The sequence below is a fragment of the Sapajus apella genome, unplaced genomic scaffold, assembly GCF_009761245.1.
Source record: "Sapajus apella isolate SASKATOON/1434 unplaced genomic scaffold, GSC_monkey_1.0 scaffold127, whole genome shotgun sequence".
Taxonomy (NCBI): Eukaryota; Metazoa; Chordata; class Mammalia; order Primates; family Cebidae; genus Sapajus; species Sapajus apella.
The window spans coordinates 1,075,917-1,102,479 of NW_022437067.1; the positions used below are offsets into that span (position 1 = coordinate 1,075,917).

General features: G+C 61.6%; 1 protein-coding gene across 2 annotated transcripts; it reads left to right on the forward strand.

Annotated features, from left to right (window-relative positions):
• Positions 1-1,190: 1,190 nt before the first annotated feature.
• Positions 1,191-12,058, forward strand: GABRD (gamma-aminobutyric acid type A receptor subunit delta). 2 transcript variants are annotated; one of them, XM_032262143.1, is made up of 9 exons: positions 1,191-1,355; positions 6,613-6,725; positions 6,985-7,052; positions 7,292-7,512; positions 8,893-8,975; positions 9,490-9,627; positions 10,359-10,514; positions 10,874-11,091; positions 11,290-12,058. In XM_032262143.1, exons 1-9 carry the CDS (start codon positions 1,288-1,290, stop codon positions 11,587-11,589), a joined length of 1,365 nt encoding a protein of 454 aa, XP_032118034.1. In that variant the 5' UTR covers positions 1,191-1,287; the 3' UTR covers positions 11,590-12,058. The 2 variants fall into 2 exon arrangements, with proteins under 2 accessions (XP_032118034.1, XP_032118035.1); XM_032262144.1 differs by lacking the exon at positions 1,191-1,355 and adding an exon at positions 5,842-5,938.
• The last annotated feature ends 14,505 nt before the right edge of the window (positions 12,059-26,563 follow it).

Here is a 26,563-nt window from a genome sequence, read left to right on the forward strand (position 1 = left end):
ACCTCCTGCATTTGCTGAGCACCTACTGCGTCCAAGACACCACCAAGGAGAAGACAGACAAGACCCCTGTTCTGGAGGGAGAGGGATGAAGATAACAATACCTCTGGCCGCCCAGGCTGGGACAGGAACCCGGGCACGCGGGGGCGGTGGGGCCGGTGAGCAGCCGGGAAGGGGGCCTTGGAGCTGAGACCTGCTGAGCTTTTTTGGGGCCCCGACCCCGATTTGAGAAAGCAAGCTGGGCCCAGCCTCACTCTTCCGTTTCCCGCAGGAGGGACTGGGCCGGAATCCGCAGCAGGTCGGTCTCTGGACCTGCCTTCATCTGCCCCCTGCGCCTGTGGCGGGGCCCTTCATCCAGAAGCTCTCAGCCGGGGACAGCGTCGCCATTTTCAAGTGTCTTCACGAGGGGGGTCACATTGTGGGTCAGCGACATCACGAGCCCAGGAGGGAATACACGACACAGCGACGTCAAAGTTTGTGAGCAGCTTCTTCAGAAAACGCAGCACAACTTCAAAAGAGCGAAGGCGGCAGACAGTGAGGCCTCCGCTTGCTCAGATCTGGGGGCGCGGAGGGCGGACCGGGGCCCCCGGGGGGATCAGGGGGCGGTGCAGCCAGAGCTGCGGCCTGCGGGGACAGCCGCCATCCGCTTTTCCTCCCCACCCGCCCCATCCCGGGTCCCCAGGACCAGGACTGCTCCCAAAGTCGCGTTGTCCGAGAGGGCAGGAGCGTCTGGAAAGGAGCGGCGGGTGAAGGTCTCTCTCTCTCTCTCTCTCTCTCTCTTCCCCCCCCAACCCACAGCTGCAGGGACCGGCCCCCTCCCCACCCCCCATCCCCCCAACAACCAAACCCTCGGCACTGCCAAAACCCGCCAGGCGGACGTGCGATCCCACACAGCGCGCCGGGACAAGGTTCGGCCGCGGGGTCCACCGGGGCTTGCGCGCGGGTCCCCTCCCACGCGGACACGCGGAGGGCCCGTCTGCGGCGCAAGGGCAGCGGTCGGGGGTCCGGAGTGCCCGGCCCTGGCCCGGGGGCGCTGCCGGCGAAGTGGGAGAGCTGCTGGCAGAGATGCGGGTGGGGGCGGGGGGGGGAAGGGGGAGGGAAAGGGGGAGGGCAGCCGCGGGCTGGGGCGGGCTCGGGGCGGGCTAGGGGCGGGTTCGGGGCGGGCTCCGCGCTCCATCCGCCCCCTCGCGCTCGCGCCGCGCTTGCCGGTCTCCCGCCCGCCTGTGCCGCCGCCGCCGCCGCCGCGAGCCAAGTTTGCGCGGACCCCGTCCCGCCGCGCCCGCCGCGGCCATGGACGCGCCCGCCCGGCTGCTGGCCCCGCTCCTGCTGCTCTGCGCTCAGCTGCTCCGCGGCACCCGGTGAGCGGGCGGGGTCCGGGACGCGGGGGTCCGGGGGTCCGGGGTGCCGGGGGTCGAGGGGAGTTGGGAGATGGGGGGGTCCCGCTTCTGCCCGAGAGAGCGGCTGGGGGAGCGGCCGCGCCAACCCGCGCCCCGGACCCCGAGTCTGCGAGCCCCGCGTCCTCCGTCCTCCCCCGCGTCCTTCCTCCCCCGGGTCTCGCCCTCCGGCGCCTGCGGCGAACTCCCCCGGACGCTGCCCTCGGCCCGGGACGCGGCCACCGCGCCCCCGCCCCCGCCCAGGTGCTGTCCGCCGTCCGGTGCTGAACCCACGCCCCGAGCGAGGCGAGAGCGTCCGAGGCCCCCGTTCCACCAGCTCCGCCGCCCGCGGGGAGGGTCCCTGGTCCCAGGCACTCGGGGGTCCCGCCGCGGACCGCAGGCAGGAGGGAGGGGAGACCCGGGACCTAGGCGCGGGGAGGCGCTTTCCGTTACCCGCATGAGCTTCCTCGGCCGACGGGTCCGGGACGGGCAGGCTGCGTCGCTGTGGAGGGTGGGCCCGGCCTCCGGGGGCCCCTTTCGGAGCCCGTTTCAAATGGTGTAGACAGAACTCCTGAGTGTGTGCAGGTGGACGGCGGCCAGGCGCCCCTGGCAACAGAAAAGAGATGCTGGATTTCTTAACTATACTGGGGGGGGGCTCCCCAGAGAAGGAAGAGGCTGAGAAGAAGGTTTCCCAGGACTGGGGCCCCTCTGGCTTACAGATCCCCCCCCCACTTCCCTCCTCTCTGGGGATCTGAAACCGGCTCCTCAGCCACCCCCGGGCAACTTGGCCCCACCACTGGGCATGACCACCTTCTCTAGGAGCCACTCCCGGGAGGACATTTAGGGGCGTCTTTGAAAATCATCTCAAAGACTGCAGAAGAAACAGCAAAACCCCATCCCCCAGCATTCGGGATCTGAGACGGGGAAGATGTGGAGATGGTGGTGGCTGGCCTCAGTAGAGGTGGCGGCACCCAGCCCTGGACGAGATTCGGAGCTTTCCTGTTGGAGGTGCAGGGGACAGAACCAAGAGGCCGTGTGCCCGTTGGGGCCAGCACTGCCCGGCTCTAAGCAGCCCCGGTCCTGGGAAGAGCGTTGCTCTCCATCAATCCCAGTGAGCCTTTCCCCTCTTGTCCTTTCCCTCCTTCAAGGTGAGAGGAAGGGCAGAGCGTTGGGGCACAGTCATAGATGCCGTGCTGGAGGCATGGGGCCAGCTGCCAGCCCAGGCCCACAGCCACTTAGCCAAGAGGCTAAACTCCAGACGGCTCTGAAACCCCAAAGTTTTAGCCCTAGGTTGACACCAGAGCTCAGTTGGGGCAAGTCCTGTCCTGCACAGAGGTGAGGTTCCTCTCACCTTTATTAATCCTGCCTCGGGGCCTATTTATATACGTTTCCTGCTGGGAAATTCCCCAGGCTGCCCCCAGCCCTGGCCCCTGGGTGCGCCATCTCCCTTTTCTAAAATCTGAAGATGCTTAATCGTGGCCTGCATCTGGCTCCTGGGCTGTTGGGGAAGGGATTCTGTGTCTGTTTTCCGGGGCAGAAAAGCTAGAAGGCCAGGGCCCAGCCAGGAGATCGGCCTCTGGGCCTGTGGTCGTTGCCATCAGCCTCTCCTTTGAGGCCATCCTGTCCACACACATGTGCAGGCTCAACCTGCTGCTCTTGGTGTCTAGGGGCAGGCCTGGGGGGTCCCCCCAGGGTGGAAGCACTTGCCGGCTCAGCCCTGGGGCCACCTTCAGACTTAGCAGGGTGCTGTCCATGCAGGCCTCTCCTCCCGTCCGTGTCTGTGCCCATCCACTCCGGAACCCAGGACACCCGCCCTCCCTTCCCTGAGTCTCGGGGTCTTTGTCTGGAGCAGTGTTGGAGGTCATGGGACCCGTTCCGGCCATCACCCCAGGTCCCCATGGCAGCAGCTCCCGGTGGGAAAGCCTGGGTGTGATAGGAAGGAAGCGTCCTGCGTGGTGGCTGTGGGTCAGGCCGGAGTCTGAAGACCCGTGCATGCAGCAGGCACTGAGCTTGCCGCCCGCGTGCCCGTGTGGGTGGCCCTCCGGGCTGGCGGCACCTCTGTCTCCCTGGAGAAGCTGTGCGGCGGCTCCTGCCGTGCCAGCTCGTGGTGTGCTGGTGGCGGGGCGCCTCTTTGCCTTGGTAACTGCGATGCTGGGAGGCTTGTGCTGCTCTAAAAGCAGAGCTGTGGGATCTGTGGGCTGGGCGTGCGCCATGGAGGAGCCTGGAGGGGGAGGATCCCGGCTACACCTACCTTCCCTGTCTGTCCCCAGGGCACAGACAAGTGACAGGATGGGTTTGTTTTTCAGCGGGGCCAGGAGGGCAGGAGGCTGGGCGAGCATGGAGAGCAACCGGAGGGGGAAGCTGCCATGTGTTCATGGCGCCCACTCTGTCCCAAGTTTGGAGTCCTAAATCCGAGTGTGGACTTGGAGCCTGGTGTAGGGCCCTGAGCCTCTCTATCCATCCACCCAAAGGAAACTCCAAGCCCAAGCCACCACTGGGCCCCAGGGCCACCAGGTGAGGCAGCAGCACTCTCCCGAGATATCCACGACTCACCAGAGTCCAGACGTCCCAACCCCGTGACAAGCCCCCCAGGTGCAGGGCATGTGCCCCCAACCCCGCTAGCTCTGCCTGCTCTGTACATCCTGAGCTGAGGATGTGGGGGCCCTCCAGACCCCAGAGTCTGGCATGAGCACACCGCCCTCTGCACGCTGGCCCTTCCCATCTGTTCACAGTGGGAAAACCACCGGCCGCCCTCCTAGGTGAGAAATGGTGCGGGGGTGGGAGCCCGCTTCCTTCTCGAACCCAGGGGATGGCAAAGGCGCCTCCAGGTGAGCTTCATGGCGGGGGCAGCCCCTGGCCTTGCCTTTGTGCACCCACACACATGCCACCACCTCGAGATGGGCAAGGGACGTGGCCCAGGAAGGATGGTGTCTCCTGTGGCCTCATTCCAGGCAGGCTAGATGGCAGCTGGGCTGGTCCAAAAATAAAGCCTCACTCAGATCCGTTTGCGTCTGACCTTCAGGGCGACTTCCATTTGCATTTTTAATTGTGCTTTACTCAGGCCAGGACTTAATTTGATTCCATCTTGTCCTTGGTCACCAAAGTGCCTGCCCCTCCGTAGCCCTGCGCCGGGCCACTCCTGGGGGTCCAGTGGGCGTGCTGTCATGGGTCTGGATGGACGGCAGCCCTGGACGCTGCCTTTGAGTTGCTCCTCCTGCCAGAGTTGGGCCACCGTGGTCATCCGGGACAGATGGGGGTTGGCAAAATCTCGTTAGCTGAGGAGTGTTTGGTTCAAAGTCAAAATCTGCGAAAGGCCAGTGTGTGAAACAAGAAGAAGCGTGGTTCCGACAGAAAGAGAGAGGGCCTGAGCCCCGCCTGCCGTGTCCCAAAGCCCGGTGGTCCTCAGGGGCCGCAGGATGCGCCTGAGGATAAAGGCTACGGAGCAGGGTGAAGGCAGGACTTGGGGAGAGGCAGGCGGAGTGTCCACCTCCCTGCGCCCTTGTCCTTCTCCAGAACTGCGGGTTTAAGATTTGGATCTGCTCACGCAGCACCACGGGCTGGACTGAGCCTGAAGCCCTGGACCCCTGGGCCCCGCCCCTTGCCTCTCCCTTCGGAATCTCGGGACTCAAGGGGGCTGGAGCTGGAGCTGGAGAGAAAAGGAGAGTGGGCTGCAGGTGGCCTTCGTGGGACGCTGGGGAGGGGGCTGCTCGGGGTGGGGCTGGTGGCCCAGCCTCAGCTTGGCTGTGCCTGACAGACAGTGCAGAGCGGGCCTCGAGCCCCGGTCGCAGTCTCTGAGGGAGCAGAAGGCCAAGGGCTGTGGCGGGAGGCACAGTCAGAAGGGCCCTGGGGAGTCAGGCGTGGAGGAAGCCAGGGACTGTGCTTGTCGCTTGCGGGCCTGGTGGAGTGGCCCAGCATGGTGCGTCTGCTCGAGGCTGTGTCTGAACAGGGTCGAATCTGTCTCTAGGCTTGTGGGGAGCGGGAGGCCCCGACTCAGGTCGCCACCCCTCACCTCTCCGGGAGGGCTCGGGCCAGGCTCAGGGGCTTGGTGAGCCGGAGGCCACGCCTGAAGCCACTCCTCCACCCGCTTGGGTAGAAGTGATTCTGAGGATGCAGGGGGGTTATTCTCAAGGCCGCAGGCCGGGACCAGTCCCCGCCCTCTGTGCAGGAGGACGGGTGTGACCCTCGCCACAAACTGGACGGCTCCAAACGATGGGCGCTCATTCTCTCGCAGCTCGGGACTCCAGAGGCTGGAAATCACGGTGTGGGTGGGGCTGGTTCCCTGGAGGCTCTGAGGGAAGCTCTGTTCCCGGCCGGTGTCCAGCTCCGGCGGTGGCAGAAACCCCGGTCTCCCTTGGCCTGTGGACACCTCGCCGCCATTTCTGCCTCCACAGTTACCGGGCTGCTCCCCTCTTCTCTTCTCAGGACACTGGTGTGGGTCTGGGCCCACCCGATCCAGTGTGACCTCATCTTAACTGGTTACGGCTGCCAAGATCTTATTCCCACATAGGCTCACGTTCCGAGGCTCGGGTAGCTGTGCATTTTGGGGGTCGCTGTTGAACCCAGTGCAGGCGAGCGGATGGGGCCGGGGGTGACGGGGTGTTCCTGGCTGCAGCAGCATGGTGTGCACAGGGAGGGGATGTCTCCCTCAAGCGTGGGCACCCCCCGGCCCTGACAGCTGCCCCGAGCTGCTCCGAGGTTGAGCTAAACCCCAGGAGTACGTGGCACTTGGGGACCTGGGCCCCACCTGGGAGGAGACAGAAGCTGTGGGCCCTGGTTTTGGGGTGCTGTCCGCTTCCTGTCCCCACCCCTTGCCTGCTCCTCACATTCCCCTTCTCCACACCACCTATGGGGGGAAGCTTGGCCCTCAGAAGCCAACAGGGAGGCGTCTTCGGTGAGGGACCCCTGTGGTGGAGACCCTGACCACCGAGGGCTGGCAGAGGAGGGAGTCAGGGAGGCTGTTATCCTGGGAGCTTGACCCATGCCAGGCCACCTCCCTCAAAGCCAGAAGGGCAGAGTGCGTGCTTAGGTCGGGGGAGGAAGCCGGGTCAGGGCCGGTGGAAGAGGCTGAGGACCTGGCCGGCGTCCTTGTGGCCAGCCAGAGCCTCAGGGACTGGCCAGGCCCCCGACTGCCAGGGCTCCCATAGCGGGCCCCCTGGCCCAAAACAGGTCCCCAGAAGGGACCCGGGCTCAGTGGAATCCAGTTAAGTCCTGGCCCATCTGACCAGTGGCCTTGCATCCCCAGAGCAATGAATGACATCGGTGACTATGTGGGCTCCAACCTGGAAATCTCCTGGCTCCCCAACCTGGACGGGCTGATAGCCGGCTACGCCCGCAACTTCCGGCCGGGCATTGGAGGTGAGGGGTTGTCCAGGCTGGCAGGAGCCTCGGGAGCTGGGTGAGGCTGTGGATGTGTGGCCCGCTGGGCTCTGGGCAAGGGAGGCTAGCTATGCCAGGAGGCTCCGTCAGAGCCAGGCCCCCACAGAGATGACCAGGGAGGTGCAGCTTCTAGGGCCGTGACGGCCGACTGCGTGTGACTGGGACCCTGGATGGGTCCCATCCTGGCTTCCGCGCTGGGCTGGCCTCAGCTCTCTTGAGTTCTGCCCCTTCCTCGCAGGTCCCCCCGTGAATGTGGCCCTCGCCCTGGAGGTGGCCAGCATCGACCACATCTCAGAGGCCAACATGGTAGGTGTGCCGGGCACGGTGGGTGCCCTGCTTCTGCCCCAGGAATGGCGGGTGCCCTGCCTCTACCCCGGGCACGGTCCCTCGCCTCTGCCCCGGGCACGGCGGGTGCCCTGCCTCTGCCCCGGGCATGGTGGTTGCTGTGCTTCTGCCCTGGGCACGGTGGGTGCCCACAGCCTCTGTCCTGGGCTGCGCATCCCCGGGGGAGGAGCAAGCTGACCCCGGCTCCCCCTCCTCCGCAGGAGTACACCATGACCGTGTTCCTGCACCAGAGCTGGCGGGACAGCAGGCTGTCCTACAACCACACCAACGAGACCCTGGGCCTGGACAGCCGCTTCGTGGACAAGCTCTGGCTGCCGGACACCTTCATCGTGAACGCCAAGTCGGCCTGGTTCCACGACGTGACGGTGGAGAACAAGCTCATCCGGCTGCAGCCCGACGGCGTGATCCTGTACAGCATCCGGTGAGCCCAGGCCCGGCGACGGCGCCCAGATGCTGCGAGGCTCGGGAAGGCTCGCGCGGGAGCCGGGGGTGGGGGCCGAAGCTGCACGGTTATTTTTATCCCCCGCAGCTGCTGGGGAGCAGCCGCTCCAAGGTCGCCGACAGGAAGCCGGCAGATGTGGCTTTTTGGCCAACGCAGTGCCTTTTGGTTTTGAAAATGAGGTGGAATTCACATAACATGAAATTAACCTTTTTAAAGTGAAGAATTCGGTGGCATCTGGCAGATTCGCCACATTGTGCGACCCATCTCTGTCCAGCCCAGAACATGTCGGGGCCCCAGAAGGAGACGCAGCCTCCGAGCAGGTCCTCTCCCCGCAGCCCCCCGGAGCCCCGGCAGCCACCCGTTTGCTCTCTGTCTCTGTGGATCTGCCCAGAGACAGAAAGCTCATCGAAAAGGAACCGCACGTTGTGTGGGACCCTCTGCGACTCCGACTTAGTTCCCAGCTTTTTGTCCTCAGGGTTCATCCCTGCTGAAGCTGGGGTCGGGGCCGCCTTCCCCGTCACTGCCAGGTGGTGCCCACTGCACGAGCACGCCGCACCTGCCTCCCATCCCCCTGCCGAGGGCGCTTGGGTCGCTTCCAGCGCTGGCGAATGTGAATACGCTGCTATGAACGTGTGTGTGCGCGGATTCGTTTGAGAGCCTGTTTTCAGACACGTCTCTTAAAAATGGAATTAGTTCACAACATTTGAAAAATCAGAAGGCAGCCAGGTGCAGTGGCTCATGCATGTAATCCCAGCACTTTTTGGAGGCTGAGGTGGCAGGATCTCTTGAGCCCGGGAGTTCGAGGCCAGCTTGGGCAACAGAAAGAGCACCGTGCCTCTACAAAACAATAAAAAATATGAGCTGGGCTTGGTGGTGTGCACCTGTGGTCTCGACTACATGAGAGGCTGAGGTGGGAGGATCACAGGAGCCCCGGTGTTGAGGCTGTCGTGAATCAGGATTGCACCACCGCACTCCACCTCGGGTGACAGAGTGAGACCCTGTCTCAAAGACAAACAAAAAAAATTAGGATATCTTACACAAGAATTTAAATATCTGACCTCTCCTAGAAAATCAAGTGCATGGCAGCTCTGGGCCGATTCCCATGTGGCCCCCAGTCACTTGGGCCAGGGCCCCTGTGCCAGTTCTTGATAGTCCTAAAGGAAGACTCACAAACGGCTGTGAAGTTGAGCATAGTTTTCAGGCTTATCCGGATTCTGGGCAGCTCGCAAACCAAGCGTGGGATGTAGCTGGGGCTCCAGGAAGCCCCAGTGCTCAGGGGCCGTCTCTGCAGGGGAACTGCCAGGCTCCCTGGAGTGCTGGGCTTACCCCGAGGCCTCACCGACCTGCTTGTCCTGCCAGAATCACCTCCACCGTGGCCTGCGATATGGACCTGGCCAAGTACCCCATGGACGAGCAGGAGTGCATGCTGGACCTGGAGAGCTGTGAGTGGACAGGCGAGGCGGGCGGGGGCTTCTCTCGGCTTGGGGAGTAGCATGCTGGCTTCTCCAGCAGGGGACAGAGGCTCAGCCTGGCCCGGCTCAGCCTGGCCCGGCTCAGCGTGCAGGGAAGCACCAAGCCAGCTTCCCCATGAGCCAGAAGCCTGGGCCAGAGGAGAAGGGGTGGAAGGCCTGGGGAGCCGGGCCGGTGGGTCAGTGCCCCGCCCAGGGAGCCGGGCCGTGGAGCCCGGACGTGGCGTGGGTTGGTACCGTCAAGCCAGCCCAGCAGTCCCTGTATGTCATCTGACAATGGTGACCCCACCTTTGTCCCGTCCACCTGCCCAGAGGGGCCAGACGTGGTCCCAGAGCCGAGGGCCTCCTCGCTCCCGGCTGGGGTCCTGCTGGGTCCCGCCACGATGGCGTCAGCCCCTGCAGGCTTCCTGTATAGACAGAGCCCTCCTGCCAGGGCTCCCAGGGCCAGGGCCAGGCTCTGCCGCCCACCTGTGTGCTTTTCCCGCAGACGGTTACTCATCCGAGGACATCGTCTACTATTGGTCCGAGAGCCAGGAGCACATCCACGGGCTGGACAAGCTGCAGCTGGCCCAGTTCACCATCACCAGCTACCGCTTCACCACAGAGCTAATGAACTTCAAGTCCGGTAGGGCCCCGCCCTCCACAAGCACCTGCCCCCCCCCATGCCCCCGCCTGGGATTTTCACACTTTGCAGTCGAGCCCCGAGCAGGCCCCCAGGGCCCCCGGGATGCAGCTGGGACGCTGCTGCCTTAGGGAGCTGCTCCCTGGCGCTGGCTGCACCCGGGCCGGGGCCTCTGGGCCTGCCGTCGTGTGGGCTGGGTCAGGCCTTCCCGTCCCTCCTCGGTGCTCTCTCTCTTCCCAGCATCCAGGTTTACAGGGAACCCGAGGCGTGGGGAGCTCTTGTAGCCTGGGGTCCGCAGGGCTCAGGGGCCAAGCTTTCATGGCCACCTTCTCTCCCAGCCCCACCACCCTTTGTCCCCTCCACCCCCATCATCTGGAGCCGGTGAGTCCCGTGCTGGCTCCTTCCAGAGCCCGGCTGTACCTGCAGGAGCCTTAGGAGAGAAAGGGGTGAGCCCTCCCCATTGGCTGTGAGGGTCCCTCAGGGCCAGCCCAGCAAATGTGAGGCCAGTGGCAACCTCAGCCTCTCTCCCTGTCCTCTGGGTGACCTCTGGGTGACCAGACCTAGGGCCGAGTTCCCCGACACTTCCGGCCGTGTGGTTGGTGGGTAGAGCAGGGGCTCAGTCTCTCTCCTGAGACCGGCCGTGGGTCCCGTAGCCGCCAAACCCTGATGCCTTGGAGTCCGGCGGTGGGCTGGGCCGGGCAGGGACGGGGGGCTGATGGCGGCTGTCCCCGCAGCTGGCCAGTTCCCGCGGCTCAGCCTGCACTTTCACCTGCGGAGAAACCGCGGCGTCTACATCATCCAGTCGTACATGCCCTCCGTCCTGCTGGTTGCCATGTCCTGGGTCTCCTTCTGGATCAGTCAGGCAGCAGTGCCCGCCAGGGTGTCTCTAGGTACGGGGCTTCACCGCTGCCCCAAGGGACCTGGAAGGGGCCCCTGGGGAGCAGGACTCCCTACGCCTTGGCTGGGGACCCGGCATTGGCCTCTGGACCGTGTCAGCTGTCCCGGGGCAAAGACCAGCCAGACCAGGCCGAGTCAGGGGAGCAGTACCTGCACCCTGGGGTGGGCATGGGGGTGGGGGCCAGCAGACCCTCATCTGTGGGTCGCTGGCGCCGAGGCTGGGCCGGGCAGTGTGAGGGTAGGGCTACAGTGATGGCACCACCTGTGCCAGGATCTGTGGGTCACAGGCACTGAGGCTGGGCCAGGCGGCGTGAGGGCAGGGCTACAGTGATGGCACCACCTGTGCCCGCAGGCATCACCACGGTGCTGACGATGACCACACTCATGGTCAGTGCCCGCTCGTCCCTGCCGCGGGCGTCGGCCATCAAGGCCCTGGATGTTTACTTCTGGATCTGCTACGTCTTTGTGTTTGCCGCTCTGGTGGAGTATGCCTTCGCGCACTTCAACGCTGACTACAGGAAGAAGCAGAAGCAGAAGACCAAGGTCAAGGTCTCCAGGCCCAGGGCAGAGGTGAGGCCTGGGGCTGAGCCAGGGACAGTGCTACTGGGGGCCCTGCCCAGGACCCCTCAGCTGCCCCCGCCCACTGCAGGTCCAAGCTGCGCTCCCTGAGAGTGAGGGGCTGGGGCCCCGCATGGGAGTCCCTGTGGTCCAGGGCCTGGGAGCTGCACCCCAGCACTCAGCCCTGTCTCCCCCACCGGCCCTGTGCAGATGGACGTGAGGAACGCAATCGTCCTCTTCTCCCTATCTGCCGCCGGCGTCACACAGGAGCTGGCCATCTCCCGCCGGCAGCGCCGCGTCCCGGGGAACCTGATGGGCTCCTACAGGTCGGTGGGGGTGGAGACGGGGGAGACCAAGAAGGAGGGCGCGGCCCGCTCCGGAGGCCAGGGGGGCATCCGCACCCGGCTCAGGCCCATCGACGCAGACACCATCGATATTTACGCCCGCGCCGTGTTCCCCGCGGCGTTTGCGGCCGTCAACGTCATCTACTGGGCGGCGTACGCCATGTGAGCGAGGGACCCAGGCCACTCTTGCTTGTCCTGCTGCCCAGCTTCGGCAGCCCAGAAACTTCCCGGGAGAAGGAGCCCTCGGGCCATGTTTCCTCTCTGCGTGTTTCGAGGTGGGATGACCCTCGGCCACGGAAAACAAGGGGAAGCCTTGTCCTCCTGGGCTCGGACCCCCGCCTCACCCGGAAGGCCAGCCCGGCGCTCCCGGCAGGAGGCCTGAGACCCGCACGGACGAAGCAGCAGACAGTGTGACCGAGAGGCCGAGCCCGGCCGGGGTCTGGGCCCTTCAGGAGCCGTGGATTTTTAGCCTCAGAAAGTGATCCTGGTTCCTAGGTCTTTGCTCTGCGGGATCTGGATGAGCGTGTGGGAGGAGGCGGGAGCAGACGTCCCCCCGGTGAACAGCGAAGGCGTCTGTGAGGTCTCGCTGGTCCCAGCATGAAATAAAGCCTTGGCCGGGGCCGGTTCCTTCTTTCACTGTGCGGCACCTCGATCCTGTCCAGCTGCCTGGAGCCCACCCCAGCTGCTCAACACCCTTCTCCAGCTGCAGGCTCCTGGGCGGTGTTTGGTGGGAGGTAGCTGTGGAAGCCCACTGAACACCCAGATCGGAGCACACCTCGCCCAGGGGAAACAGGAGCAAGGTCCTGAGAAGCAGGGCAGGCTTTGGGGAAGAGCTTCAGGAAGTGAGGAGCCAGGTTTTGTGATGCCGGCTTCAGGCACTGGGTCTCCGATCTGTGTTCCTGGGCTGTGATGAAGCCATTTTCTCCAGGGGTGTGAGGCAGGAGCCTGTGGTGACCCTGGGTCGGAGTGAGCTCAGGTCTGCTGCTCCCACAGCCAGGGCTTTTGAGGTGCCTTCCTGGGATCCTGGGGCTCAGCACCAGACGGGGACAGAGACTTGGTGACACAGGGGCTCAGGGGCTGCACCCCAGATGAGCCATGTCTGGGGTACTGAGAGAGGGCTGAGGTGCAGAAGAGGCCTGGAAGGGGTGAGAGGGACTGCTGCCCCCTTGGTCCCTGGGGCCCTTGTCCAGTGGGTGTCCATGGCCCCCTTGGATGTGAGGATAGGCTCTCAAAGGCCACCAAGGCCCCACAAACACCACAGCCCCTTCCCGCCTGTGGCCACTGCCATGGACACAGGGTGACCACCCTGCAGCTCAAGGACCCCTCCGACCATTGGAGCAGCTAATGGGCAGCTCTGAATGAGGGGTCCAGGTTTTCCAGGGTGCCGGGTCACGACTGGAGGAAGAGCCCAAAGGGAGCAGTTGGAGCATCTGCCAGGGCTCTGCCATCGCTGCAGGATCCAGGCGTCTGGAGCCACCACATGGCGGCTCGCAAGGTGGCCAGGCCAGTGCCCCGTGGAATCAGGGTGGCAACTGGGTCTTGGGGCCCCACCCCCACACCACCGAGGACCTGGGGTGACTGTATGAGCCACCTGTCTTCAGCATGACCTGCAGCTGCCCCAATGGGCGGGGTGGGCAGCGAGATCAAGTTGCCCCTGGGGCCCAGGCATTGCATCTAGGGATGGACGCAGGCCGAGCTGCCGCCCCCAGGGCCAGGCTGTGCCCAAGAGCAGATGAGGGCATTGTCCCCTCCCGCCCAGACCATGGCCCCATGCTGCACCTCTGTCCCCTGCTGGAACCCCACCACGCCACCTACTAACAGCCACTCCTCACTCCGAGGCTGCCCTTTTGGGCCCCTGCTCTGTAGGGCAAGGCTGTGAGGTTTGGCAGGACATCCTGGGGGTGGGGCAGTCCGGGCTCTGGTGTGGTCATGGATCAGAAGCAAGCCTTGGGGCAAGCAGAGGACAGGTGGCCAGGAGCAGCAGAGCGGATCTGGGTCAGCTGCGGCTCCAAGCCACCTCCCGACACCAGGGCGGGGCAGGCTGAGCCCGGCCAGCTCCCTGTCCAAGGACCGGGACACCCCTGCAGGGCCCGCTCACCATCCCGCCTCCGGCCCTCTGCTTTCTGGGCCTCTGCAGGGTTCCGCTCCCTCCTCCCTGGAGCCCAGGTGGCTCTGGGGAGAGGGCCCAGGCTGCAGATGGCGCACCCTGTAGCTACGGTCTGGGCCCGAGGCTGCCACCACCACCGCCCACCCCAGGCCTCCAGGCTCCTGACCCAGGAGCAGGCCTTCCACTCAGGGCAGCCGGGGGGGTCGGCTCCAACTCCTGGGCCTTTGGGGGAAGGGTGGGTGGGTTCAAGATCCTGGGAACTATTTGGGGGCGTCCCTTGGACCTGGAAGCTATTGGGCCACCCCCCACACCCTCTCTGTTGGGAGGACCCTGGGCCCCATCTCTGCCCTGTCCTCCTTGTGGCCATAGGCTGCCCTCTTTCTCAGGCTCGTACCCACGGGGAGCTATTTAAAGCCAGCCTTTGCAACTGCCTCGGGCACCCACGCAGCCAGGCCCGCCCGGGCAGCAGCCGTGCCTGATTCTGCAAACAGCACGCACTCCCCCCGGCAGGCTGCTGTTTCTGCCCACATATTTACAGGGCCAGGAAGGACGGGAGGGTGCATGCTTTCAAATGTGACTTCTCTTCCGGTGGTGAGGGCAGGAGCAGACTGAACGAGGGGGCGGGTCAGGGTTTGCAGCCCAGAGGAAACTGCCCGGGAGGGGAGGCCATGCTGCCTGCGACAGAGGAACCTGGGGCCGAGGTTGATGGGCAGAGAGGCTGCCGGGGCTCCGTGCGCCCTCACCCCAGCAGGGACAAGCCTTTGGGGGCTGGTGGCTTCCTAGCCTCGGTGGAAGGCTGGACTGCGTGCTATGAACATTGACCCCTGAGCACCCCCTGAGAGCTGGGCCTCCTCTTCCCCGAGGCTGGAGGCTGCAGGTGGGGAGAGAGGGGCCAGGACGTAGGGGATAGCGTCCAGCTTCTCCGTCCGTGGCAGGGGCCACACCACCTACTAACAGCCACTCCTCACTCCCGGGCCGGCGTCAGCCATCACCCTGGCCCTTCCCTCCAGCAATGCAGGCCGTCGCACAGGTCACACAGAGCTCACACCCGAGAGAGTCCTCCTGTGGGTTCCCCTAGGAACAGAGCCTGAAGCAAAGACTTGGGTGCTGGGCGTTTACCTGGGGCTGGGGGTGTCCGCTGCCTAAACATCAGGCGCCTTAAAATGACAGAAATCCGTCATCTTCTGGTTCTGGAGGCCGAACGCCTCAAATCAAGGTGTTGCAGGGCTGGTTTCCTCTGGAGTTTCCAGAGAGAACCCTCCCCCCGCCCCCTCCTGCTTCTGGAGCTGCCGGGAACCCCTGGCCGTCCCAGGCTGGCAGGTGCACCGCCGCAGTCTCTGCCTTGTCTCTGAGTCACTCTGCTGCCTCTGTCTTGTCTCGTCTTCTGGGGGACCTGCCAAGGATTTAGGGTCTGCCCCCTTAAGCACTGCCTTGTCCTAACTGCACCTGCAAAGACCCTAATTTGAAACAAGGTCAACATTCTGAGGCCCTGAGTGACCCTGGGAGCCATTCGGCCCCATAGAGGGGGAGGAGGGAGGAGGAAAACAGGAACGCGCTTTACAACCCGGGACAGCCAGGTCCCGCCCTGCTGGGGACCCCTGCCCAGAGCCAAGGGGAATGTGCCTCCATGTTGTCCTGTAGAAAGATTGTTCTAAATCTAAAACAAAATTTTTAGTATAGACAGGGTCTCACCATGTTACCCAGGCTGGTCTCAAACTCCTGGGGCTCAAGCCATCCTCCTGCCTCAGCCTCCAAAAGCCCTGGGATTACAGACCTGAGCCACCCCACACAGCCTGAATTGTTCTTTTGAAGAATGAGGGGCTGGGCGTTTATCCACCAATTCCCACCCAGCTCACACCCCCAGGTCTGCCCGGCGTAGAGTCTGGAGCAGCACCCTGCAACACTATGGAAGGCGCTAGAGGCCGCACCGGCCGTGCGTGCGTTTTATCCGCCCCCACAGCTGCTGCTCAAACCAGATGCAGCCGGGTGGGGGGCACAGCCCAGGCCCCAGAGCAGCTGGGAGCCCCGCTCTGCCTGCACCTGCTCCAGCGGATGCCACGTTCAGCTCGTCTGTGGCTGAATCTTCAGGGTGGTGGCAGCCACAGCAACAGCGACAGCCATGGAAGTCATGGCGGCTGCTAACGAGCCAGCCTGCAGGCACCCCCACGGCAGGAGGCCCTCCTCCTCCTCCACCCTGGCCCGCACTCATGCTGGCAAAGGTTACGTCCAACGCAGTGACCCAGGCCCCACCGAGGGGCGAGTCTCGATCACCGGCCTGTCAGGCGGGTGTCACTGTCATTGCTGCTCTATGCCCCTGCATGGGAGCCACAGGTGTGGATCCTCCAAGCTCCATGACCCAGACCCCACTGAGGGCAGAGCCTCATCACCCGCTTGTCAGGTGCCGCTCTGTGCCCCTGCATGGGAGCCACAGAGGTGGACCCCCGAGCTGCAGGCATTCTCCCCCCTGTCCCTACACACGCTCTCTCGTGCTAACTCAGTGGGGCGACCCCTGCCTGTGCCCGCAGCCCACCAGCCGGGGGCTCCAGAGGAAGGCTGACTTCGGAGCTGCTGTCCTCGCCGGGGTCGAGGGTGGTTCCAGAGGCCCTGGCTTTGCCTCCTCCGCCATCGTGGGCCTTGCTGCACAGGTCAGGGAAACTGAGGATCCTGGCAGCGGCTCAGGCCTCCAACCTGCCGCGGACTCCGCAGAGCAGCGCAGGACTGCAGATGGGTCCATACACCTGCCGGATGGCCATGGGCCGGGACTCCACCGATCACTCAGCACCCCCAGAGATCCCAAGGTCCTTCCCTTCTCCAGGACAGAGCTGCTCTGAAGACACAGCAGTGATGGGCTGGGGGGCCTCCCTCACACCTGCCTGTGGTGCTGCAGGGGACCGCGCCTGTCCTCCAGCCAGCGTCCGGCCGAGTTCTGGAAATGAGCGGCGGAGTCACACTTCCCGCGTGCCTGCAGGTCCCGGCCTTCTCTCCCCGGCGCTGGGCTGCTTCTGGCTATTCAGGTCTGAAGCCCGTCTCAGCCGGGTGTTCGTCACCCACTTCAGGGACACGGCAGCCCATGAGCCGCTGACGGTGAGGGCCAGGCACCCGCGTGCTCCGTCCCTGCGCCGACACCCTCTTTGCTTTCAGTGGTTGGCGCAGCCACACGGCTCCTGTCGCAGGACGCGGGGCGGCGTCTCCTCCTGCTAACGCCGTCCGCGCAGCTCAGCTGCCCTGGAGCTTCTCAGCAGCTCTGCCTAGTTAGTGCCTGAAGCATGCCAGACGCTCCACTGTGAGCCTGTCCTCTGGGCCCTCCTGGGACCCAGGCAGGTGGCAGTCCCTGTGGTCTCACCCCGTGGGGCCGCCCCCCAGCTGGGCACTGCCCAGCACTTTGGGAGGTCGAGGTGGGAGGATTTCTCGAGTTCAGGACTTCAAAGCCAGCCTGGGAGGCTAGGAGCCACGGGGAGACACTATCTCTACAAAAACACAAAACAATACCAAATAGCCAGGTGTGGCGGTGCACGCCTGCGGACCCCGCTACTTGGGAGGCTGAGGTGGGAGGATTGCTTGAGCCCAGGAATTCAAGGCTGCAGTGCGCTGTGACTGCACTCAGCCTGGGCAAGAGAATGAGACCTATCTCAAAAAAAAAAAAAATTAAAAATAAATAAATCAACAATAAGCCCACCCCCAAGCCCTAAACGCTGTCTGCGTCTGTTTCGGCTGCTCTGGACGGGTGGGTGGTCAGTAGCGGGGTTTACGTCTCACCGTCTCGGAGGCTGCAGGTCTGAGATGAGGGTGCCGCGTGCGGGGGTGGTGAGGCCCTCTTCCTCCTCCGGGCTGCAGGCACCGGCCTCTTGCTGCGTCCTTATGCGGCAGAAAGTGGCCAAACCCTTCTCAGGCCTCTTACAGTGCACTGATATCATCAGGAGGGGGCATCCCGCTCACCTCCCCGCCTCACAAAGGCCCTGCTTCCTAATACCATACCCCTGGGGGCAGGATTTCGACCCAGGATCTTTGGGGCGACAAAGGCCACGCTTCCTAATACCATACCCCTGGGGGCAGGATTTCGACCCAGGAACTTTGGGGCGACAAAGGCCCCGCTTCCTAATACCATACCCCTGGGGGCAGGATTTCGGCCCAGGAACTTTGGGGCGACAGAAACATTCAGCCCACAGCGACCCCTTCCTCACGCTCCTCCAGGTGAATCAGGACCGGTTCTGCCTTGCTGGGACATGAAATCTGTCACCACAAATGGGTGCTTCCACGTCCTCCCCCCACCGCCCCTGGTCCAGCATCCTCTGCACCAACCCAGCCGAGACCTCCAGTTCTCACTAGAGCCGCGACCGAGCCATCGCCTCCTTGCTGCGGCCGTGCAGAGGCTCCAGCTTTGGTCCTGGCTGCGGTGAGAGAAGGCAGGGCAGACTCTGAAGGGGACGAGTGTCACGAGTAACGACCCCCCAGGAGACACTGGAGTCCCAGCCCCTGGCACCAGGGAGGAGGACCGTACTTGGAAACAGGCTCTTTGAAGACGGAATCAGATGGAGTCCTGTTAGATTAGGGTCAGCCCTGAACCCACACACTGTCTTTCTAGAGGAGGAGGACAGAGGCATGGGGAAGAGGGCTGGGGGGGACACACAGAGATCAAGGTGGCATACCCACAAGCCAAGGACCACCAGCACCAGGAGAGAGGCTGTGGCAGACCCTCCCACACGGCCACAAAACTATGAGACAACACATTTCTGCTGCCAGAAGTCACCCCTCGTGTGGCCGTTTGTCACGGCAGCCACAGGAAACTGGTCAACCAGCGTCTCGCAAGGTAGGTGCCCCAGACGAGACAATTTCAGAGACTCCAGAGAGAAGCCTCGTCTCCTCTCCTCTAACAAGTGGGGTGGAATTTGGGAGCATAATGTTCACAGGTGAATTCACCCACAGTGACCCCAAGCCAGGCCTCGGTTCTGACGCCTTTCCTGCTGGGGCCCTGGGCGGGGCGTAGCCGACCTATAGGGCTGCTCGGCGGTCTTCTCTGGGGACTGGGCTTGATTTTCAGCACCATCTGCTTTCTGGCTGCAGAAATGCCACCATGGAGAACTTTCTGGCTTCCGCAGAATTCTGAGGCCATAGTTGGTTCCAGGCTCAGCCCTGGGGAGCGCTCTGCGGGCCGGCTTTCAGTTGCCCCAACTTCCACCTGTAGGAAGCCCTCGTTGTCACTGTCCCGGTGAGACCCAACGCCACGACCCCACCCTGGGGTGTCTAAGACCACCTCCAGGACCCACCGTCTTAGCTTGGGTGGTCCCCAAAGCCGAGCCTGGTGTGAGACTTCAGCGCATGTAGTTATTTCGGGAGGTGATCCCAGGAGGTAGGAGTGAGAGGTGGGTGAGACGGGGAGGAAATGCCTGTGTGATTGCAGGGGCTGCCTCGGGGGTCATCTGTACCGTCCCCCCATCCCTGGGGCCCTCTGAGGAGCCGCAGGAATGCACCTCAGAACTGTCCTTCCAAGCACAGGATGTTGGGGCATGGAGGAGCCAATTCCCCGCCCCGTTGCCTGAGGGGTGCCCCAGGGAGAACTCCCCACCTTTCAGGCTGCCTAGCACCTGGGCTGAGCAGTTTGCTGTGGCATGAGAGAAAGTCCCAAGGCAGAGCAGCCGCAGAGGCGGGGGAGTGTTTGGATGAGACTTGCTGGGTGCCTGGAGACGGCCCATCCCAGGCCCCCGAAACTACAGGCAAGCAGACGGCATACAGCCCAGGAGGCCGGTGATTTCCCACAAAACAAACCTAACCTTTTTTTTTTTTGAGACATTTTGGGGAAAATGAACGTGCTTTTCTCTCTTGCCTTCCTAGATACGGAGCTTCTCCTACGTCAGTGGCTAGGACGCGGGCTCTGGAGTGACCGGCTGGCCGGCTACACTGACCGGATATGTAGCCCTGGGCAAGGCATTTACCCCAGGCCTCAACATCTTCATCCCAAAAATGGGGACGGGGACGACACTCCCTCACTGGGCTACTCTGAGCCTCAGCAGGGGTCGTCATCAGCAAGACACAGCCGGGCCAGCGCCTGGAGTGCTATGGCTCAGTCATTCGCTTTCACTAGTTGGTCTAAGGCAGCCGCCTGCCTGGCTTGGGCAGAGATCAGCCTTGTCAGAGAAGAAATGCGGAAAGAACGCTTGTTACTCTTTAGGTTTAGACACTGGAAATAGGATTTACACAAGATAATAGCTTTGCAATCTGGACTATTGTGTTAAAAATTCCCTATCTGGCTGGGTGCGGTGGGTCACGCCTGTAATCCCAGCACTTTGGGAGGCCGAGGTGGGCGGATCACCTGAGGTCAGGAGTTCGAGACCAGCCTGACCAACATGGTGAAACCTTGTCTCTACTGAAAATATAAAAATTAGTCAGATGTGGTAGCATATGCCTGTAATCCCAGCTTCTAGGGAGGCTGAGGCACAAGAATTGCATGAACCCTGGAGGTGGAGGTTGCAGTGAGCTGAGATTGTACCACTGCACTCCAGCCTGGGTCACAGAGTGAATGAGACTGTCCCCCAAAAAAAAAAAAAAATTACTCCCTTACTAGGCCAGGCATGGTGGCTCATGCCTGTAATCTTAGCGCTTTGGGAGGCAGAGGTGCATGGACACTTGAGTTCAGGAGTTTGAAACCACCCTGGGTAACATGGTAAAATCCCATCTCTACCAAAAATACAAAAATTAGCCAGGTGTGATGATGTGTACCTACAGTTCCAGCTACTCAGAAGGCTGAGGCAGGAGGATCGCTGAAGCCCAGGAGGCCGAGGCTGCAGTGAGCCATGATCGTGCCACTGCATTCCAGCCTGGGCAACAGAGCAAGACCCTGTCTCAAAAAACCCCATTCCCTTACGTCTCTCAGCTCTTGGTTACCATGTCCCTGAGGGGGACTGGAGGAGATTTGGTCATTGGTCTGCTCCTAAGTGTGCTGCCAATCATGCTTCCCGCCCGGCGGAGAAGGATTTCACTTGAGAATGGGGAAAACCTGCCTCTCCAGGCCCAGGAGAATCGGAAGGAGGAGGCAGGCACAGGGTGGAGGAAGAGGGCTCCTGCTGGCTCCCGGCACTAAGTGGCCACTGTGGCCACATGAGGTGGGTTGTCTGGCCCGCTGTCTTGAGCTCCTTGAGTGACAGGCTTGCATCCACCGAGGCGGAGGGGCAGACCTTAGGAGAGAGGCTGGGGGCCCCCCCAAGACCAAGGAGCTGAATGGCACATTGGGGACGAGGAGCCTGGTCAGGCACTTGAGGCAACCAGACAAATCTTTTGTCCCTGGCCGGGCACAGTGGCTCATGCCTGTAATCCCAGCACTTTGGGAGGCAGAGGCAGGCAGATCACCTGAGGTCAGGAGTTCAAGACCAGCCTGGCCAACATGGTGAAACCCCGTCTCTACTAAAAATACAAAAATTAGCCGGGTGTGGTGGTAGGCACCTACAGCTACTTGGGAGGCTGAGGCTGGAGGATTGCTTAAAACTCGGAGGTGGAGGCTGCAGTGACCCGAGATCGTGCCACTGCACTCTAGCCTGGGCGACAGAGCAAGACTCTATCTCAAAAAAAAAAAAAATCCTTCGTCTCTGACGCAGAAGTCTGGTGTCTTCTGACGTATCCGTGAGACTGAGATCAGCTAGTTTGTCCTTTGCAGTCTCAGGTCCTTCACAGCTCAAGACACTTCCTCCGCCAGAACGTCAGCCGTGGGTGCAAGTGAGATGCCCAGCTGCCCAAGCTCACCCAGCAAGCCCAGGGCAGTCACTCCACAGCCAGGCACAGCGCAGGCCTGGGCGCTTTGGGATCTGAGGAGCCCCCCAAGCCTCCGCCCTGAGTTCACAGGATCCCCTTTCCTTCCACACCCAGATGTCATTTCGTGGGGTCATGAGATGGGTCAGCAACCTCCGGGGACTGAGCAGAACCTGGACACTTATTTGCATGGCAGGTTCAGGCGAACTGGAGCCACTGCTTTTCCTGCTGTGAGGTACATGGGGGCTCGAGAAGGGACAGGACGGAGGAGCGGTAAGAGTATATGCGTGACGCTGTCTTCCCCCCCGGGTTCCGTGGCCTCCGACCCTGCTTCCCACCCCAAGCGCCCCTGGGAAGGGCCAAGGACGCCCCCCTGGGGGCCTGACCTGGGTCCTGTGGGACTCATTCTGGCCTCAGGGCTCTCACTTTGCCAGCCGAGAGAGCAGAGTGGGGCTGGCTAGAGCCAGCTTGCAGCCCCGAGTCGGCCTGGGACCCAGTGGCAGCGGATTCGCCCTGGGTATCCAAGCGATGCTCAGGTCAGAAGAGCTACAGCGGGGAAGGTAAACAGCTCGAGCAGGCGGAGGGCGCCTCACACGAGCCGGGCACTGGCACTGACAGCTGGAGCCCACGTCTCCCCTCCCACTCGTGACACAGTTTCCATCTCACACAGGAGGAGCCTGAGGCCCAACAAAGTTAGCGGACCAGCTCCTGGCCACAGAGCCAGGATTCCAGTCCAGCTGGCTCGGATGCCCCCCTACGTGCTCAGCCCTGCATCACGGAGCCTCCCCAAGTGCCCCCCAGGCCAGCCCACACCCAGGTCGGCAGAAGCCTCTGCACCACGACAGCCCCACCCCTTTGCCCCTGCAGGGTGCTCCTGACCTGGTGACAAGGTCCCGGGGATCTGCTCCCTGCCAGGGGCACTGGGACACTTTCCAAAGAGAGACACCGGCACAGCGGCAAGGCCTTGGGTCTGCAGCCTCCCTGCTGGGCAGCGCCCTGTCCATCCATCTGCTGGCTTGTTGGGGCCAGTGCCACCTGGCAGGGGGCACGGTTCCTTCTGTCCTAGTAGAGATGCTTTTGCCTGGCAAGGGGAGCACCAGAGTATGTGTGTGTGCGTGTGTGTGTGTGAGTGTGTGTGTATGTGCATGTGTGTACATGTATGTGTATATGTGCTGTCTGCATATGTGTGTGCATGTGTGGGTGTGTGCATGTGTGTGGGTGGGTATGTATGGGTAGGTGCACGTGTGTGTGTGTGTGTGGCTGTACCTGTATGTGTATATGTGATGTCTGCATACGCGTGTGCATGTGTGCTGTCTGTGCATGTGTGTGTGTGCATGTGTGTGATGTGTGGTCTGTGCATGTGTGTGTGTGTGCACGCATGTGTGTGCATGTGGGGTGTGCATGTGTGTGTATATGTGCTGTCTGCATGTGTGTGTGTGCATGTATGTGATGTGTGCTCTCTGTGCATGTGTGGGTGTGCGCATGTGTGCTGCCTATGTATGTGTGCATGTGTGCTGTCTGCTTGTGTGTGTGTGAATGTGTGTGTCTGCATGTGTGCTGCCTATGTGTGTGCATGTGTGTGGGTAACCCCCCATGTAGGCACTGAGGAATGAGAGCTAAGCAGAACCCTGGCACAGTTAGGGCTTGAGGAATATCTCACTTTATAGTGTTACGACTCGGCTATTTCCTTTTATAATCATATATTAGTTTATAGAGATAGGGCTCCCTTTATATAATCCTCTATACATAATCATTAATAGTTGATAGTACGAATGCCTGAAGAATATTTCCCTACATATTTACCTATAATTATATCTTAGTTCATAATCAGAGGAATGCCTAGAGTGGACACAGTACAGAGCATGAATTAAGGAATAAGCAGCTTATAATCGGAGGAATGCCTAGATCAGACACAGTGCAGAGCATGATTTAAGGGAAAACAGTTATACCAGGACAAGGATCCATGGCCCAGGCGGCAGTGTTCAGTATCGTAAAGATACCCGCTGTATGGCAGGCTGGGGGCGAGAGCCACTCCTCCTGATAAAGGAGTTGTGGGACCTTGCTCCAGTTCTTGTGGAAGGTGCCCTCGGACCGGCAATCCACCTTGGTGACTGAACTTTATCAGCTCTTGCTACTGTGCTGCTTGAAAAGCATCTTCCCATAGAACCCATTGGAAGCTGCCAGGAGGTGGCGGTAACCTTGACAGCTCTGTCACTGCTGTGTGACTTAAAGCATCCCCCATAAATCTTAGAAGTAGTTTTCCCATAGATAGAAGTATTGCACACTGCACCCTCTTCACTGCGCACGGCCCACCTTCAAGCCTCGGTGACCTAATGGGGGTGGACCCCTTATTGCACATGGCCGTTGCCTTCGTGGGAATGGGCCCCTGGCTCCGCGCTGTCCACCTCCTGGCCTAGGTGCCTAATGGGGACGGACCCCATGTTTTATTGCTCACGACCCTATCACTATCCTTAAAGATGACTTCACTCACTGCCCTGCCCCCTAACCTATACACAATAAATACTCACGCTTCTGGACATTTGGGGCCTTGCCTGACTCCACTCATAGGTGGCGTGGCCCCCCAAGCCCAGCTGCATTTTCCTTGTACTTCTGTGTCCTGTCTCTTTATTTCTCGGATCCTGCGCCTCAGCACAGCATAAGACTCACCCCACGACCCTGTGGGGCACTCAGCACTACACATGTGTGCTCTCTGCATGTGTGTGGGTGTGTGCATGTGTGTGATGTGTGCTGTCTGTGCATGTGTGGGTGTGTGCATGTGTGCTGTCTGCTTGTGTGTGTGTGCACGTGTGGTATGTGCATGTGTATGTGCACATGTCCTGCCTATGTATGTGCGTGTGCATGTGTGCTGTCTGCATATGTGTGTGTGCATGTGTGCTGTCTGCATATGTATGCTGTCTGCATATGTGTGTGTGCATGTGTGCATGTGTGCATGTGTGACGTGTACCTGTGTGTGCATGTGTGCTGTCTGCATGTGTGTGCGTATGTGCTGTGTGCATGTGTGTGCATGTGTGTGATGCCTGCATGTGTGTGTGCATGTGTGTGCATGTGCTGTGTGCATGTGTGTGTGACGTGTGCATGTGTGTGTGCATGTGTGCTGCCTATGTATGTGTGTGTGCATGTGTGCTGCCTGCATGTGTGCATGCATGTGTGCTGCCTGCATACATGTGCTGTCTGCATGTGTGCATGTGTACATGTGTGCATGTGTGTGATGTGTGCGTGTGTGTGTGCATGTGTGCTGACTGCATGTGTGTGTGCTGTCTGCATATGTGTGTGTGCATGTGTATGTCTGCATGTGTGTGCACGTGTGCCGTGTGTGCTGTGTGTAGGTGTGTGTGCATGGGCATGTGGGGGTACATGTGTGCTATCTGCATGCGTGTGGGTGCATGCATGTGTACGCATATGTGTGTGTGAATGTGCAGCTCTCAAAGGCTACGGAGCCACCAGCCAGGAGGAGTCCACAGTGGACTCCACTCTGCTTCTGGCCACAGTTGCCTCCCACTGTGGCTGACTTGGAGGAAGACCTCTGGTTCACAGTGGCGTCTGCATTTCGAGGTCCTTCCTTGAAATGCATCTCAGAAGTGGAAGTGTGGAACCAGAGGACGTGGACATCTTTGAGGCTCTGGGTACCTTCTGTCAACCTGCTTTCTAGAAGACATCCCAGATGCAGCTCCCATGGTGGGTGGCGTGCAGGGTCCCTTCTCTGGTGCCCTTGCCAGGCCTGGGAATCCAAAGGACAAGGCCTTGGCTGTGTCTTCCCAGGGCAGCCCGGCCCTTGAGTGGTTCGTAAACAACACCACGCCTCAGGGCTTCCGGGGCCCTGGCACTCAATCTTTGAGTAAAAGGCTAAGACAAGAGCAAGGGCGGGGCTCGCAGGGACCTTGGCCCCGTGGCTGCCCGTCCTCCAGCCTCCTGTGGAGGGGTGTGGCAAGATGGGGAGGAGCTCGGGGGAGGGTTCAGAGGCCTTTCCTGGCCCCGGCCTCGGCGTCTCCCCATGAAGGTTTGAGAGAACCGAGATTGTGTCTATTTTCACAAGGCTAAAATAGCGTGTGGAGCAGCCCCACCAACAGTCCCCCGCATTGCCATGGTGACCGCGTTCGGTGCTGCCTCCTCAGACGCACCAGCCTCGCACCGGGTCTGAAATAACCCCAGGCAGCCGGGGCGGAGGTGGGGTCCATCACCCAGCAGCCACCGCTGGACCCTCGGTGCTGGAGTGGCAGGGCCCGTCCACGGTGTTGACCAGCTGGTCTCGGGCCCTGGTGCTCTGTCCCCGCACAGGTCCCCGGAGAGGTGCTCTACTCTGAGGGTGCGTCCAGCCCAGAGCAACAGACGTGCAGTATGTCCCCTGTGGCCTGGGCCCTGAGGTCCCGCCCAGCCCTGCCCCGCCAGGCCCTGCCCCCTGCGGGCGTGTGGCTCTGGACTAGGCATGGAGTAACCCTGGCCCTCGTGTCTCATCCAGAGAATGGGGTCATGATTCTCATGTCCTAGGGAGGGGCTGAGGGTCCCAGAGGTGAGGACACAGGGGGTCCCCCCAGGGAAGGTACATTGTTTGGGGCGGAGCCTGGAGAGGGGCTGTGCCTCCTGGTGCGACTCAGCCAAGGAAGCTGTGTGCAGAGCCCAGCGTGGCGGTGTCCAGCCCTTCCCTGCCTGCCCCGGTGCCCTCCCAGCTGCTCTGTTTCCCAGGCCCGCCTCCTCTTGTCTTCCCTGCCCTCTCCAGACCCTGGACACAGTAGCCCCAATCCCCTCACTGTGCTGGTTCCCTGCAGCATGTGCATATACACACACACAGGTACACACAGAGCTATACACACACATACACACAGAGCTACACACATACGCAAAGAGCTATACACACACATACACACAAGTACACACAGAGCTCACACACATACACACACACACAAGAGCTCCACACACACACAGGTACACACATACAGGTACACATACACACACAGGTGCACACAGAGAGCTACACACACACAGAGGTACACTCAGAGAGCTACAAACAAACATACACACACTGTTACACTCAGAGAGCTACACACACAGACACACATGCAGGTACACTCAGAGAGCTACACACACAGACACACATGCACACAAGTACACACAGACAGCTACACACACACACACACACACACACACGGGTACACCGACAGAGCTCCATACACGTACACGCAGAGCTCCACACACAGGTACACACAGAGCGCCACACACACACATACACTCAGAGACACACACACACACAGAGGTACACACAGAGCTACACACACACACA

Excerpts from the sequence above, each read along its gene's own strand:
- GABRD (XM_032262143.1), top strand. The coding sequence starts at position 1,288 with ATGGACGCGCCCGCCCGGCTGCTGGCCCCGCTCCTGCTGCTCTGCGCT. Across the intron at positions 7,513-8,892 it reads GTGATCCTGTACAGCATCCG|AATCACCTCCACCGTGGCCT; the intron begins GTGAGCCCAGGC and ends TTGTCCTGCCAG. Across the intron at positions 10,515-10,873 it reads GCCCGCCAGGGTGTCTCTAG|GCATCACCACGGTGCTGACG; the intron begins GTACGGGGCTTC and ends CTGTGCCCGCAG.